This window comes from Zeugodacus cucurbitae, chromosome 5 (genome assembly GCF_028554725.1).
Source record: "Zeugodacus cucurbitae isolate PBARC_wt_2022May chromosome 5, idZeuCucr1.2, whole genome shotgun sequence".
In the NCBI taxonomy this organism is placed as follows: domain Eukaryota; kingdom Metazoa; phylum Arthropoda; class Insecta; order Diptera; family Tephritidae; genus Zeugodacus; species Zeugodacus cucurbitae.
The window spans coordinates 3,932,683-3,950,974 of NC_071670.1; the positions used below are offsets into that span (position 1 = coordinate 3,932,683).

General features: G+C 34.7%; 1 protein-coding gene across 9 annotated transcripts in view; it reads left to right on the top strand.

Moving 5' to 3' along the window:
• The window catches only part of LOC105208616 (sex-lethal homolog), a 97,122-nt gene that overhangs the window by 50,378 nt on the left and 28,452 nt on the right, over positions 1-18,292 (top strand). For 6 of the 9 annotated variants that reach the window (XM_054231192.1, XM_054231193.1, XM_054231190.1 and 3 more), the window contains exons 3-6: positions 1,356-1,401; positions 8,527-8,880; positions 10,603-10,710; positions 18,082-18,263. In XM_054231192.1, coding sequence (XP_054087167.1) covers positions 1,356-1,401; positions 8,527-8,880; positions 10,603-10,710; positions 18,082-18,263 — 690 coding nt within the window. The remainder of the gene's footprint in view (positions 1-1,355; positions 1,402-8,526; positions 8,881-10,602; positions 10,711-18,081; positions 18,264-18,292) is intronic. The other 3 variants (XM_054231195.1, XM_011178564.3, XM_011178563.3) reach the window with 1 other exon arrangement.

Here is an 18,292-nt window from a genome sequence, read left to right on the forward strand (position 1 = left end):
TCAATTTAAATTCCCCAAAGGGTGTGTGTGGTGGCCACAGTTCAACAGCAACGTACAGCAGTCAGTCTGTATTTGCGGTGTGAATTTTTGGCTATTTTTATATGTATTCTACAATAGAGTAGGTAGGAAATGAAAATAGTTGTGAGTTGGTTAAGATTTCGGTTAGCACTTCAACGATAAGTGTAAACAAGTATTATGTGCTGTGTATGACAGAAATGTTGGGCTGTCAAATGATTTCAAAATCTCTTTACATGGCTGCCAAACTTTGACTTTGAGCGGATATTTATATTAAGTTCGATCGCTTTTTCGGAAATATTGGTTAATTTGTAGGATATTATATTATTTATATAAAATATTAATGGTTCTGTAGAAGTATAGATTATTTATTTGAAATATAGATTGTTCTGTAGAATTATCGTTTGTTTTTGTCCAAATTACTTTCTACTAATATCGATTACTTTGTAATAGAAGCGATTATTTTACATGAACTTGAATTTTTTTGTATAAAATTGGATTATTTTGTGGAAATATCGCTACTTTATATAGATTTTTCTCAAAATATTGATTATTTTGTGGGATTATCGAATATTTATATAAAATTCTGATTGTTCTGTAAATGGAATTATCGATTATTTATTTGAAATTTTAATGGTTCTGTAGAATTATCGATTGTTATTTGAAATGTCGATTGTTTTGTAGATTGAATTATTGTTTATATAGTTCGAATGTTGATTTTTTTGTGGAATTATCGATTATTTTTGTCGAAATTATTTTCTATTAACATTGTTCACTTTGTAAGAGAATCATTATTTTCTGAAAATATTGATTATTTTGGGGAATTATCGAATTTTTTTTTTTTTGAAATATTGATCGTTGATGATGGAAGCATCGATTATTTGTGGATATGTTGAATTATCTATTATTTTGTGAAATTATCGATCATAAATATGCGCATACATATGTACATATATATATATTTGGCGTAGGAACCGCTTTAAGCGATTATAGCCGAATCCACCAGAGCGCGCCACTCATTCCTCCTTTTTGCTTTTTGGCGCCAACTGGAAACACCAAGTGAAGCCAGGTCACTTTGCACTTGGTCCTTCCATCAGAGTGGAGGTCTCCCTCTTCCTCGGCTTCCTGCAGCGGGTACTGCATCGAATACTTTCAGAGCTGGAGTGTTTTCTTCCATCCGTACATACATACAGCTATTATTATCAGATCATGTATTCGAGTATTTGTTAATTAATAATTTCAATTTAAAATAATTTACATTTTTTTTAATTACAAGTAAAGTAATAAATAAATAATTTCGAACCTAAATTAATTTTCAAATCTCTATTCTCTCTTTACAGCGGTGGACGTATGTGGGGCATGTCCCATTCCCTGCCATCCGGCATGGTACGTATACTTTTCATAATATATGTGTAGCAATTATTTTTGTAGTTTTCTTTTAGTTTTTAGAAATGAAAGATATAATTTAATAGACTAACCTATTAATTTCCTGAAGAACTAAACTTCAAACTTGTTTATATATTAAATTTATTTAGTTGACTAAAGTAAAGGAAAAAAAAACTTAAACATAATAATTAAGTACAAAAATATGTATAAAATGAACTAGAAATATATATTTTCGGGGCACACGCTTTTTCATATAAAGTTTTCTACACGAGCAAAAATGCGAAAACCCGATTTTGTGCGAAACAAAAAACACTCACACAAGTAAATAAAACTTTTGAGAACATTACAAAATAAAACAATTAGCAAATATCAACTAACAGCAATAACAACAAAAACATGTTGCATACAAACAACAACGTAGATGCATACTCTCGTACAAATAGCAACAAAAAATACAATTAGCAAAACAATAATCACATTAGCAACAAGAACAATAACAACCACAAACAATAGTGATTCAACCAAACATGCAATCACCAACAACAACAAAACAACACAGATAGTAAAACAATTAATGGCTGAGAAAAACTAAGCCGCACAGTGTGTCATATCGGCACTTGCGTCGTTAAAATTACACGTACACACACAAAGAAGTTGATTCACACTTTCCAGAATTCGAAATGTTTTGATAAGTTTTCGATATATCCTTTTTTGGAAAATTATACTTTATTGTTGTTACTAAATTTCAGATGATTTTATATACCTATATTTTCGATTTATTTTGAACAATTATCGTTGATATTCGATGTATTTTTTAAATAATTCTTTTGAAAGTTTTCGGTTATTTTCGATAGTCGATTATTTTAGATCATTAAAATTTTCGATTATTTTCGATAACCACTATTTCGTTTATTTCTTGAAAAAATTAGTACTACTAAATTATTAATATTAAATTGAAAATTGTCGATTACTTTCGATAATCGATTATTTTAGATCATTAAAATTTTCGATTATTTTCGATAACCACTATTTCGATTATTTCTTGACAAAATTAGTACTACTAAATTAGTACCGCTAAATTGAAAATTTTCGATTATTTTCGATAATCGATTAGTTTAGATCACTAAATTCGATTATTTCTTGACAAAATCAGTTACTTTTCCATTCAATTGAAAATTTTCGATTATTTTCGATAACTATTTCGATTATTTCTTGAAAAAGTTAGGAACTTTTCCACAAAATTGACAATTTTCGAAATTACAAATTTCGATTATTCCTCGAAAAAATGTGATTAAATTTTACAGTACTTTTTTATTGTACTAATTTTTTAATTTACCATTTTTTAGTTCACCTTATTGTTTCATTTACTATGGCAGAACTTCATTAAAGTCCTATATCAAACATTGTTGCAATGTTGTTCTGTTGGTTTCGCGCTTGGCTTCATACCACACGTTTTTGACATTTGACTCAGCTGTTAGTCTATCATATTGCTTAGAATCCAACATTGACTCTGCTGCTTGCGGTATTGGGTCTAGCCACAACATGCCTTAACGACGGAAAATTAAGTTGATTTGAATTTCGTGTCGAACTTTGGCAGTTGTTTCCTCAGCGTGTGCGTGTGCGTCATTTCACTTTTATGCTTTCCTTGCACAGTCTGGAGTACGATAGAATTTGACGCCGTTGAAGGTAGGCGCTTAATGTCTAGCTAAACAGTTTATGCCAATCGGTGGCTGTAGGTATGTATGTCTGTGCGTGTTTGTATTAAGATTTGTGGCTGCCATCGTACGTAAAATATTTATAAGACATGCAAAATGCACATTAGACTAATTGCTTATAGAAGATTTGGTAGATAAAATCCTCATTTATTTAATGTGGCGCGATTTGGGGGAGGATTTAGGCAAATATTTTTGGAGATTTTGCGTTGAGTGTAATTTTTTCTTTATACAAATTTATGTTTGGAATGATTGTGGGTGGGTGTTCTTCGCTGATAGTAGACGGTTTAAGCTTAATTATTTTTTCTTTTAAAATTGTTTACAAATTTTAAAAGTATGTAAGCCTCAATCCTATTATGCCTTTCGCACATTTGAGGTCCTTTATTTTATCCTAAATCAGCTGAGCGTAGCAGTGTTGTAATGAAGTGCTGCTGTTATTATTAACTACCTTTCGCTGGCCTACAATAACTACAGCTACACCACATTTATCACATTTTAACAGATTACTGTTGTTTAAATTCCAAAAATGTATTTTCCTTTGTTTGCGTATGTGTGTGTCAGTCAGTTATGCCACACAAAATGCAATAAAGTGAACTCATTGAAAACTTTGCCAACTTTATCAGTGTGTGTCACATGTTGTCTTACATGCGATACACCCACACACATACACTCATAATCATAAGACTATACAAAGAGTGGTTGTATATCCATCCATTTTCAATTTCATTTTTATTTTTCACTTTCACTTTTACTATATTATGTACTACTTGTGTGCTCTCTTGCTCCGTACTCTTGTTAACCTCAGCTTTCGTTCGTGGTCCTTTCGTCTGTTAGCTCATTATATGTATTTTACTGAGGCATTTCAAGTTAAGTGTGTGTGCATTTGTTAGCCTGTATGTATGTTCGTATTTCAAAAATAAACTCGAGTAAGTTCTAAAAACTTTCAATGTCAACTTATAGTCAAATACCCTAAAAATTATGTCATGGACCTTTTGCACAAAGTACAGACATGAAGTATGTAAAAGCCAGTGCTCAATTAAGTGTGGGCTGTGCAGGCGCACAATTTAGTTGTGACACATTAGTTAATTCCTCTTTAGTTAACGTTCATTTGTTAAAATTTTATCGATTATTTTGCATATTTTCATTTATATAAATTAATTTTTGATTATTGCTTAACATTTCAAAAACAAAAAAAAATTAAAATATCGATTTTTAATTTGTATCGATTTTATTATTTTTCTAATTACTTATCGATTATTTTTTCGAATATTTTGTTATAAGTTTTTAAATTTATCGCATATATTATAAAATTTTTCGCGAATATTTGGTGTCAAATTATCGATTATTTCATATAAATTTTTTACTTAAATTTTAATTTTTTCTAAATATTCTCGCTCATTTTGTAATTTTTTCACTTATTATTTAATGTCAATTTATCGATTTAAAAAATTTTTCCCGTTAAATAAAAAGAAATTAAATCAAAATTATCGATTAATTTAAAATATTTTATAACTTTTTATCGATTATTTTTATAATTTTCTCGATTGCTTTTCTAATTTTTTCCATTGTTTTGTTCACGTTTTTAAATTGTATCGCACATTTTATGAAATTTTTCTCGATTATTTAATGTTAAACTATGGATTATTTGTTATAATTCTTTCGATTAAATTTAAAAATTTTTTAAATTTATTTTTTTATGAGTTCGTAGTTTTCAGCTCTTTTTAATGCATTAATTTTGTAAATTTACTTCGATCATTTATGTAAATTTAACGATTAAATTTAATTTATTTTTAAATTGATCGGTTATTTAATATAAATTTATCGAATATTTAATATACAATTTTCAACTATTAAATTTAAATTTATCGATTATTTGATATAATTTTTTTATTTAATATCGATAATATACATTTATCGTTTATCGATTATTTTGTGAATATTAATCTATAACTTTTCATGTTTTTTTTATATATTTATTTTTTTGTTACTTTTATTTTTTTATATATTTATTTTTTTTGTTTTTGAACACTAGCTTAAAAGTTTGGTACCGAGGCCTGCAATTGTCTGATAACATTTCACATGTATATATACTATATCCACATTATAACTAAAATTCCACACTATCAACACACAACCGCAACTCAATATACGACGCACCACATATATACATATTTAGTTTGTATGTCCTTTTCTGCTTAGCACACACACACACCTACTCACGCACACAAAATTCTTTGCCATTTTTCTTACTTGACTTCCTTCATAGTACAACTTTCTGGTATACGCACGTGTATTAACAACACACATACACCCACCCACCCACTATAAAAGCATGGATCTTTTGCTGCCACGCGCTCTACTTTTGCTTTCAACTCCCACCGTCTCACTCTCTCTTTCTCTCTGCCGCCCACAATACAAGTCGCCGTCACTTTGTTTGCACTTCGTTGGCTATCTTCTGTCTTTCGTATTAATTTTTAATGTATGAAATTGTCAGCAAACAAAACAGTTGAGCAAAGTTGTGAATATGTGTGAATGAGCCATCCATACTACTTGCGTGCGTCCATTGTTGGGACGTCTTTGAAGTGGACTCAAGGTGTGCGGTGAAATAAAAAGGTTTTTGTTTTTCTTTCACTATTTCACCTAAGAAAACACTCGGCACTCGGCAAGTAAGCTTTATTGACAGTTGGGATCTTTGGTGTTTATTTTCATACGCTTTTCGGGGGGGAAGTGTTGGGAGTGTGATGTGATATATAGTGAGTACCGAAAGTGGTTGTAAAACGCAAGCGGCAGGTCATAAATAAATTTTTGAAATCCTGAAGAATCCATTGGAGAATTTTGCTCTCTTAAAGATGTATTTCAAGTTTGCTGGCTTAGAGATGAAGTTTGTATTTTTTTTTTTTCAAACTGCATAGGGTCTATTTTTGTCAGCCTGTTTTTCTTAATTTGATTTTTCTCTAATTTATTAACTCTATACTCTGACTTACAGCCCTACTTCATTCCACAATAGCCATATACACCAATATACAAATCTGTGTTATTCCACAAAACTATATAAATATTTAAAAAATACATTTAAATATATAAAATTCAAAAATATTTCGATCAACTTTTTTGTGTGTGCCCCGTCTTCTGGTTAGAAGAACATAAAAGTAAATATTAATAATTAGACTAAAATTTTTAGTAAATAAGAGCGTAAAATGTTAAATATTTTCAAACTTTCTTTACTATTTTATCAATTCTGTTTTTGTAGTTTTTTGTTTTATTTTATATTAATATTAATTTTTATATTATTCTTATTAATTTTTTTAAATTATTTATATTTATATATTTTTTATTTAATTTTTGTTCTTTTATTCAATTTTTTTTAAATTTTTATTTTGTTATTTAATTTTTCTTTTTTTTTTTAGTTTTGTTTTGTCTTTTGTTTAATTTTGTTTTATATTTTTTACGATATTATTTTTATCAGCAATTTATTTATTTTGTTTCCAAAAAATATTTTTTTGGTTTATTTTATATATATTTTACTTTACTACTAACTTATCTGTATAACTTTCCACTTGCTACTATATATTATTTACTCTATAATGCTAATATTTATATCTAAGAATATCTATTACTAATCTAAATACGTGCATATACATATATATACGAGTCTCTCTTCTACTTGTCAGCGTCGATTTATACATTTGAAAAAAAAAAATATAGTTTCTAAATTTGTTTTCAACAATTGACTTATAAAGTTGTTATTGTTATTGTTGCTACTGTTTCTATTGTGTACTTAAGAAGTTCGATTTTTTCTCACTTATTGTTACTTGAATCATTTATCACTATCTAATTGGTTTAGCAAGTTAGAATTAAATCTCAAATTTTTACAAATAATCCGTAGTATATAGTACGTATGTACATAAACATATTTTAAAATTTTCTATTTGTACTAGAATGCGCATAGAAATCGAAATTTAAATCATATTCTTAATAGTAATGCAATAATAAATAAACATTTTTTATAAGCATCTATTTTTTATTTTATGTTAATTTTTAAATTTTCACATTATATTATTCAAGTAATTTTCAGCAATTATTGCTATAAGCCATTTGTTTGGTAACATTGCACTGTGTAAACACAGTGTAAACATGTTTACGTCTATCGATTTCGATATGTCACTGTCTTCATGCTGTCATTCACTAATAATAAATTAAATTGAAGTTGATTTTGAAAACTTTTTAAAGCAAAATATTGTAGAGAGGAAATTTAAGTGCCACTGATAAGCAAGATTTGAACTCTCATAGTGAGCATTATATATTTCCAGCTAGTATTGTTCAGCTAAATAAGTGCTGTCCTGTTTGTCACTGCCTCAATACGCGAAATTGTGGCCGGGTCAGAGTGTAACAAAAAAAAAAACACTTAAAATAGTGTTTTATGAATATTAATATAAAAAAATAAGTTGAAACAAATATTTAATGTACAACTTCGGCACTATTATTCAAAGTGGTTATTTTAATTATCTTTGAAGCAAGTTTATTTTTTTTACATTTTACCTAAAATTCCATAATTAAATATTTTAGCGTAATAAAAGTTCGTTATTTAAATATCATTAATTATTTAAGTAGCACTTTTTGCAAAGAAATCGCCTAGTTATACAATTTTCATATTTTCGCATTCCGTGCGTTCTTTAATAAAAACAAAAAAAAGTACAAAAATAGTTTTTAACGCATAACTCACCATACATTTTACTAGCAATAGCGTTCATCATTTTGTATGCAAACCATTTGTGTAGAGTTTGAGTATTTTATTGAATTATTTTTCGTAAACGTGTTCTATTGTTGTTGTGCATTCCGTTTAGTTAGTTTTATTGAAGAGTGTTTTTTGTTTTCTGCAAATGGCCAAAGTTGAAATGAATTGATATTGATTAATAAGAGTTAAATGTGTTTTATGCTGCATACAATTATTGAAACAACAACAAAATAAGGATTACATGATTTTCGCATATAATATATATTACTTACTATTCGTTGTCTTGAACATAATGCATTTGTAATTTTTTTTATACTTCACAAAATTTCTACTGCAAATGTGTTTTGCAAGCGTTAAATTTTTTGAACACTAAAAAGAAAAAAAAAACAGAAATTAAACAATATATAGATATTTAAACAAATTTTGTAACAATAAAAAAATAATTAATTATGCTCTTTAAAAAGTTGCAACTGCAATTTAAATTAATATTTTTTAAAACAAAAATTATACGCAAAAGAAATAAAATATTTTCAATATATATGTATGTATGTATACCGCTCTACCAAGTGATATCCTTCAGAAAACAACTTGAAACAACTCAACTTGAACACTTGTATGAAAAGCAAAAGCGCCATCTATTGTATGTTCGTACCTTGTTTGTTTGAATTGATATTTCAGTCACGTTATGCGTTTTCACCGCAGGATACAGATTTCACCTCATCGTATCCAGGTCCATCAATGAATCGGCGCGGTTATAACGATTTTTCAGGCGGCGGCGGCGGTGGTGGCGGTAGCGGAGGTGGTGGCGGCGGCAGTGCCATGGGTTCCATGAACAATATGGCACCCGCTGCCAGCACAAATTCGCTGAATTGTGGCAGCGGTGGCGGTGGCGGCGACGGACATGATGGCGGCGCGAATGGCACAAATCTAATTGTGAACTATCTGCCACAGGATATGACAGATCGTGAACTCTATGCTTTATTTAGGACAATCGGTCCGATAAACACTTGCAGAATAATGAGAGATTATAAGGTGAGTACAACATAGTGAACAAAACACATAATTAAATGCATATATTTCTATCTTTCTTAATTTTTCGAAGTTAAATTGTTTTTTTTTTTTCAATTGGCACCAAGTATTTCCGAAACCCCAGATTCGTCGGTGTTCAATAATCTACCCATAATTCCCCATATAATCGCTCAATAGCCGTTTCGTACAGGAACTAATTGATCAATTAAACGGCCTTTGCTCAATTAAAACGTTGATTGAGATCGATTTACCATACAAAATAAAAATCTATTTTTTCTACGTTGATTTTTAATCGAATTTTAATCAAGTTGAAAATGAAATGCAACTCTGCGAAATAGCATTAAAATTACTCGAAGGTAGATGTCGCTGCTGGAAATAGTGGCTGTAGTTATTGAGAAAATAGCAATCAGCTCTTGAAGCTTACCAACTTCTTATGAAAAGCAAAAACAAAAATATAAAATAGCTGATCGATTATCGAGTACGCGGCAGTGCGAAGGCCAAAAACTGGTTTCTCAATTAAAATTTTATTTGATTAATTAATTTGGCTGTGCGAAAAAGCTATAACAGTTTAAATCCACAATTGAATGCAAATAATTTCAAAAACGACGAACTCGAGTTGCCTTATAAAACAAGTGTGGCTCATGCGCAACTTCGTGCTAGATACTTGAGCAGTTTAAACTACTTATCCAGAATTGACCCTGACATACCGAATATATGCCCGGCATGCAAAGAATTTCCGGCTTGACTTTAATCATATTTTTGCATGGCCAACGAATCATCTAATACCCCTCTTCTTATCGTTCGATATTGTCGAAACAGCTCGTTTCATGGGTCTCCCGTTAGAAGACCTCGATGACAATTGGTTTTAAGCTTTCCGTTTCAAACAGAATCTGGATATTCGAAATAACAACAACAACAAACCATTCCATCTACTAATTAAATTAAATTACCAGCATTTCCCATTGACTTTGAAAATATAATACACTTTTTTTAGTCATTTCCCACTCAATCATATTTGAATGATTTAATGCCACAACGACGTCAGTTATTCCGCGTTCTTTTTTCATTACTTGTTTCTATATTTACTTTATCTATTATGAATTCATTTATTCACTTTGCAAAGTTGATTTTTTGTGCAAACTTTGTTGCTTTTTTGTGCTTTTGCATTTGAAGTGTCAACTGTCAGCTGTCAAATTTAATGACACACACCAAACGCGCGCGCGAAAATGCCGCGACGTGCTAAGCGTACGTACGTAGTAAGTCCCCACCGTGCTCCGTGTGTGCCGCCTTTCACTGCATATCAAACACTTTAGCAGGATTACTGCGACCACGAACCAAAACACACACCCAGACACAGACATAAAACACTGCTGTCATAGTAGCAATCTGCTTGATGGCCTAACTATATATTTTTGCCTGCCTTATTTGAGTCTTCCAACCAAACCATCCATCCTATCTACTACCCACCATGCGGAGTGTACTGCGGCATGCCGTTCAGCATTTTAATATTATTACACTGATGGATGTTGACTGACGATTTGAATGTCGGTCTGAAGCGCTGAAGTGCGCTGCAGTGCTTTTCCTTTTATCACGCGCCCATTTTTTTTGTTGTATTTTTTTTTTGTATTTTATGTATAAATTTGTGGCAATTTTTAATGAATGTTATTTAATTTCCTTTTCTTTTTCCTCTCTCTCTCTCTCTTTCTCTTTCTCTCACAAATATAGACTGGCTACAGTTTTGGTTACGCTTTTGTTGATTTCGCTTCCGAACGGGATTCACAGCGAGCGATAAAAAGCTTAAACGGCATTACAGTACGCAATAAGCGTTTAAAGGTGAGTACAAACACTTGCATATTTTATTTATATATAAATATTTAATTTTATACTGTTTCGTAGTATAACAATTTAAGCTACCCCAAGTAGTTACTTGTGGCTTTATTAGTAATTTTTCCGTGTTGTTTTTGTGGAAAAATTTTGTTTCGATTTAGCGCAGTCAACAAGTTCCGCCCACTCTGCGCTGTGACCTTTGCTGCAAACTGCTGCAGTTTTTTTTTTATGAACACTCTTGGTCAAAGGTCAAGTGAGTAGCAGCCAGCAGCTGCGTAGTGTAGCGTGGCTGTTGGCGCACTTGTTTGCTCCAATTTCAATGCGCTGTGCTGTCTAAACGGCAAAAATGTGCAAAGCAGCAATGAAATCGAAAAATGAGAAATCGCAAAAATTGTAAAATGCTGTGCAAAAGGTTGGAATAGTGAACAATTAAAACTCACTAACAACCTTTTTACTGTGGCGATGCGTTGCGTTCTGAGCTTTGCTCTTCTGCCGCTTTTGACTTTCTAAGTATTTCATTTCATATTGATTTCCTTTTGCGTTGGTGATATATTGAAATTGCGATTTCGATTATTGCTTTCGAACCTTGAGCGACTATTAGAAAGAGAAACCTCGATCTCAAGCACACATACACAGTTTATTAGTACTCCCCTAATGTCAATAATACTTGAAGCTGTATCTATACAAAAATTTAATAACCTCGAATTATTTTTATGCTCTTTCACTTGTCACAGTAGAAAACAATCTGAAATTGTTTTCGAAAAACCTTCTAGAATGTTAAGTCTTGGGTGACTATTAGTCCAGGCCATTGTGTAAGACACTCGCTGGATATTCTCGTTTTAAATTGTTCTTTTCATTACGCCTAACTGTATACTTGCGATTCATCAAGTATTGCCTACATTCAGGCGGATACAACAATATCCATCCATTTAATTATATAAAGCACAAAAGTGACCACATTAATATATTTAAAATGAAAAATAATACACAATACTATGATTTTCAATGTCAAATAAGTGCGCGGATTTGAAATTTATCAGAAAATTAAAATTAATATTTAAAAATATATTTTTGAATGCAAAATTGTACATTGCACTACACTTAAAGCATACTTTAAGGCGCACAACCTACATAAATTAGTAATTTAAGTGTATACCGCACTTTCAAGCGCCTCAATTTCACTTTTTTGTATACTCAAACCATTTTTTTGTTGCTGCTGTATTCATCATTCGCATGCTGTGCTGCAAGAAGTAAATACCACAGTTATTTTTATTATTATTATTATTTTTTTTTTCATTTTCAATTCTATTTTATTGTGGATAAAAATAGAAAATCTAATACGGTCGGTGAGTGCACAGCAATGATGAGCCAAGAAAGCACAAAAATACAGTTGAAATGAATTGAAATGTAGAAGAAAAAAAACGGAAAATAAAGTCGAAATCCTTAGAGATTTGACCAAGAATCGTGCGTTTGCATGGTGTGTGTGCAGGCGATGCCAAGCGACATCAAGTGAAAAATGATAAACAATTTTACGAAACATTCTTACAGTTCATGAAGCGTAACACAAACGAAATATTAGGTAATTTTAGTTTATTGGGGAGTGGTGTAAGGCAGAGAGAGTAGTGGTCTATACATTATATGAAGTGCGTCAAACTTTTATTAAAAAAAAAAAACTGAAATATGTATAAAATGATCAAAATTTTGACTTTTTTATGACAATTGATATTTGAAAAGAAAAGTAAGGGCATGTGACCACAACAGAATAGTCGCGCTGAGCTAAATTTCCAGCGCAAGTACCGTAATTAATGAAGTACAATTCGTGACAAATAAACTCAACAATCTATCAACGCATAACAGAGTTCACGTAATCTGGGTGGTGGGAGGCAGGAAACGAACTTGTCGACGAACTAGCGCGATCGTCAGTGGCAACAAAACGGCCCTTTCTAGCCGTGGGATCCCACGCAGTCAGGGAGATGTTCCGGATGGAGGAAAAAAAGGACAAAGAGTGGCACTGGTGGCAGACAGCGTGTCTACGTCAAGCAAAACGCCTATTAGGTGGTCTCAGTAGAAACCTATTCCTTCTGTGACATGGAGGCTGAAACTCCCCTACACCTATTGTTGAAATGTGTAGCACTTCACAGGAGCTGAAGCAGTAATCCAATTGAGGATCGCATCTTCCTCTCTTACTCCTAGCACTATTCTGTAATTCATCAGAGAATTGCAAGTAATAGAGACGATTTTGACATCGGGAGGTCACAATAGACCATAGATCGCTGTGAATAACTCAATAATGTATTCTTCTTCTTCCAACGCATCGAATGATGATCTTTCATAGCTGAATTTTTAATACAGTTCATTGATTTGCCGTATTTTCACAGAAAACGTAATCAAATCACATAATTTAGATACCGACGAGTATTTGAGGTTATGTGAAAATGAAGTTCCATAAGATGGATGGAAAGTTGACACTGACTATCAAGTAATGATAAATGTGATGTTTTGACACCTGTGCCATCCTTCACAGCAGGAAGTGTAAGTGCAATCACTGTCTCATTAAAATACCGACGAGTATTTGAGGTTAGGTAAAGGTTAAAGTTTCATATGATAGATGGAAAGTGGACACTGTGGATCAAGTAATGATAAAGATGTTCTGAGGCCTGATTCATTTTTCACTGAACGAAATATTGATGGATTCACTGAATCTTATATTTTTGGTAGGATAACACAGGTGTATTGTAAAGAATCTTGCGATTCCTCTCTACATTTAGTAAGCTTTTATGGAAATATCTTTGTATCGGCGGTGTGGGAATGGTCGTATTAGGCATTAGTTAACTAATCGTAACTATCAACACTGACAAAGTTAGCGTCGTATGTATAGTTTATGGGTATTTGGTTAAACGTTCGATAGTGATTTCTGAAGAGTTTTTGATGTACTGTGTAAATCATTTACTCACTCACGCCCGACGTCAACACAATCACACAAATACTCACATTAAACGCCTAATAAATTATAAATATATGCAAATATGCAAATTTGTGGTGAGACCGGGCAGGGTTTTCAATGATAAACCCCCTCGCAAAAGTGCTACTTTATTTGCTTTCAGTTTGACAATGCCATTTGTTTAGCCGTCAACTTTGACACATTCACTTAAATTCATAGTTGGTGGAGACACAATGTGTCAATGGACGCCAAACGTATTGTAGTTGGTTTACGAAATAAACAACAACATAAAAATAAACACAAAGTGTATAGCAAATAATAAACTCAGCGAGCACAGACAGTACGTATAGCAAATACAGACCGATACACCGATACAATACGCAGTCGAGTGTGTCACAGCATCCTTACATCGCACAAATGAAAATAAAAATGCAGATCGCGAGCTCATTGTCAACAAATCAAAACGCAGTCAGTGGAATTCATAGAACTATTGTTGTTTGTGTTGTGTTGGTACTCATAACAGACGCAGCAATTGTTAAGACGGCTGTTGTTGCTACTGCGCTCGCGAATGTGTGGGTGTGTCGTAGCTGGAGCATGGGCGCTTGCCTGCCGTCCGTGCGGCGTCTGCCACTCAAGTATGTAAACAAGTTTAGGAGTGTGGATTGTGTTTATGGATAACGTTTGATTGTATTGCTATGATTTCGCTTGCTTTGTGATTTCTCTTTGTTGTTGTCACTTTTCACTCTCAATTTGATTCAATGTTTGTGTGCTGCTCGCCGTTAGTGATGATGTTAGAATAGGAAATTGAGGAAGCAACTACAAAAGCTGCGTTAGAAATGATATCAAGGTGAACAGTTGATTAGGTCGGGAATGCTCAAGAACAAGTTGTGCAATCTCTGGAGCACCTCAAAAACATGGCGAACTTAGTATCGTATGTGTTGCAACTATCGTGAATAATTGTGTAGAATCAAGTGATTTTCATGTTTTCTCAGCTCAATTTCGGAAGTACTCGGTTCTTGAAGCCTTTTCCTTCCACTCTGCATTTTAAATATGATTTTTATATAGATTTTAGTCATTGGATTTCATGTTCGCACAATTCATCGACGAAGTTAGGTTATGTTTAGCCAAATCATATAATTTTCATATCAAATATTTCCATAATTTGAAATTTGATTTCCATGTTTTCTCTGTTCAATTTCGGCAGTAATTAGTTCTTAGATGCTCCTTTCTTACCACTCTACATATTCGAATATGATTTTTATATAGATTTTAGTCATTAGATTTCATGTTCGCACAATTCATCGACGAAGTTAGGTTATGTTTAGTAATATAATATTTTCAATAAATAAATATTTTTTCAATAATTTAAAATTTTATTACCATGTTTTCTCAGCTCAATTTCCGCAGTACTTAGGTTAGGTTAGGTTAGGTTGCAAGGCTGTTTCCCAAATGGAGACTTTAAAATGTAGTCCTTTGTGAAGCCTGGATCCCCCTTAGATTAACAAAGTTAGGAGTCGACAAAGCGCCCTGAACCTACTACAAATCTGCAGAGATTCTTAACCTCGATATTCGCTATTTCGCGCGCCTGCTCCAAAAAGTGAGAGCCAAGAAATCTCTTTCTTGATCTCGCAAAGGCGGGACATTCCAGAAGAAAGTGATTCCATCTCATCCTCCTCCATGCAGCTTCTACGGCTAGCATCCGGTAAGATTTTTAACCTTACAGCGTGGATCCCAATGGGGCAATGGCCAGTAAGAACCCCTACGACTAAGGAGAGGTGAGGTTTACTTAGGGCGAAAAGTTCAGCAGACCTACCGCGGTCAACCTTAGGCCAGAAGGATCTTGCGACTAAGCATGTGTTGGCAGCTGACCAGCGCCTACCCAGCTCAGCCGAAGCCCATCTGTCCAATAGCAGACCGCAGTACGACAATGGTTCTCCTACATGCTTCCATGCTTCCAATAGTGAGTCCGTCGTCCCTGACCTTGCAAGCTCATCAGCCTTACAATTCCCCGCGATTCCACAGTGGCCAGGAACCCAGACTAGTCTGATTGAAAAGTATAGCGATGCCACCGATAGTGAGGATAGGCATTCATTAACCAACCCTGAGCGCATGTTCACTGAACTCAGAGCTAGTATCGCCGCTCTACTATCCGAGTGGATCACCACCTCCCTAAAGGTTGTTGCACTTCGAAGCAATATGTCCGTCGCTGCTTTAAATGCAGTAATCAGGAAGCCTGAAACTAAGGTTGATGCTGAGCTCACGACAGTGAACTCCCCCACCAACCTTTCCCGCCAACTTCGACCCATCCGTGAAGAAGCTCACCGCGCCTCGCCTCCAGCGACTCCTTCCCGCCCAAACATCCCTTGAGGGAATAAGAGCAGTGAAATTGTTGCCCGGGCTGAGCTCGGTGGCATGGAGGTGATCCAAAGATCTCGGAATGAAGCTGAAGTGTGTGAGGATACTTGAGTGCCCAGGCACGCACTCGCCTGAAAACTCGGATTCCATAAGTCTAGCAGCCGCTTTCGCAGCCAAGTACCGTCCAGCTATATCCACGGGTACTATGTGCAGTAAGGCGTTAAGTGCCAAGGTTGGTGTCGTACGGAGCGCGCCACTCATACTTACGAGAGCCGCTCGTCGAACACTTACTAGTCTTTTGACTAGTGAAGTCTTTTCCAAAGACTTCCACCACACGAGTATCCCATAGAACATTATTGGTTTGACTATAGTTTCATATAGCCAAAGAACCACCTTAGGTGAGAGACCCCATCTTTTTCCGATGGCGCCTCTGCAGCAATATAAGGCAATCGAGGCCTTCTTAGCTCTCTCCTCTATGTTAGCTTTCCATGAGAGCTTTCTATCCAGGATGAGCCCCAGGTACTAGACTCTATCCGCTGGACGGAGACAAGTTCCACCCATCGATGGCAAGGGCGCTTCCGGTATTTTGTACCGTCTTGTGAACAGAACCATTTCAGTTTTGTTTGGATTTACTGAAAGGCCACATTCCGCAGCCCATTTCGATACCACGCCAAGATAACTTTGTGTAAGTTCGTACACAGTGCCTAGGAATTTCCCCTCGACCATGAGAGCTACGTCGTCAGCGTAGGCTACCACCCGGCAGCCCCTCTCTGCAAGCTTCTCTAGCAGGTCGTTAACGACCATGATCCAGAGAAAAGGCGAGAGAACTCCTCCTTGGGGGGTTCCCCTGTTAACGGCACGGTGTACACGCGCGTTGCCCCAGTCCGCTACGATCGTTCTTTCGCAGAGCAGACTGAAAACGAGATGCTTAAGGTTGGATTAAACCCCGAACCTATTCAGGGCTCCAATTACCGCTTCCGGCAGAACATTATTGAAAGCCCCCTCGATATCAAGAAAGGTTCCCACGGCAAAGTGTTTGTGTGCGATAGACTTTTCTATCCAAGTAACCACAGTGTGTAGGGCGGTGTCTACTGACCTGCCTTTACAGTAAGCGTGCTGCGCGCTAGATAAGAGATCTACTGGTATCCTTCCCCTGATATACCGATCAATCAGCCTCTCCAAAGTTTTCAATAAGAAAGAGGAGAGACTGATAGGCCTGAAATCCTTGGCCGCGACATGCGAGCTCTTTCCAGCCTTGGGAATGAACGTAACTCTAACCTGCCTCCAAGCCCCCGGAATGTGACCCAATCTAATGCAGTTCGCATAGATAGGGGTCAACCAGCTGCATGATGTTTTGATTGCATGCTGCAGCTGCGCTGGAATGATACCATCCAGCCCAGGGGACATTCAAGTTTATCGCCCATACGAGATTCCGTTCACTCAAAAGGTCCGGAAAGGCTGCATGGTCAGTGAGGAGCACTCCAAGGTGCGCTCCACCAGGGAAAGGGTTGCTCGGAAAGTGAGCGTCAAGGAGCAGATTGAGGGTTTCCTCGCTGCTCAGAGTCCACCTTCCATTGCCGTCCTTAAGATACCCCAAAGGGACGGGTTTCTTTGCGAGAATGGTCCTAAACCTAGAAGATTCCCGACAACCTTCGACCTTTTGACAAAAGGCTCTCCAGGAGGACGTTTTAGCCTTCCTAATCTCGGACTTGTAAATCGCGAGTCCGCTCTTATACAATATCCAGTCGCCTGCAAACCCGCTTTTGCGAGCTTTGTTGAATAACCTTCGGCTAGATGCCCTAAATTCAGACAGCTCCGAGGTCCACCAGAAGGGTTTCCCTCTGCCTTTCGGTGTCACTATTGGACAGGAGCCCTCCAGGGCATAATTCCGCAGTACTTAGTTCTTTAAGCTTTTTCTTTTCAAACTGCATATTTAAATATGATTTTTATATAGATTTTAGCCAATGGATTTCATGTTCGCACGTTTCGTCGATGAAGTTAGGTTATGTTTAGTAATATAATATTTTCAATAAATAAATATTTTTTCAATAATTTAAAATTTTTTGTATTTTTTCCCCCAGGTTTCATATGCTCGTCCTGGCGGTGAATCCATTAAGGATACCAATTTGTATGTTACGAATCTACCACGTACAATAACCGACGATCAATTGGATACCATATTCGGTAAATACGGTATGATTGTACAAAAGAATATACTGAGAGACAAATTTACGGGTAAAGCGCGTGGCGTTGCATTTGTAAGGTAAGTGCAAGCGTTTCAAGAATATTTTT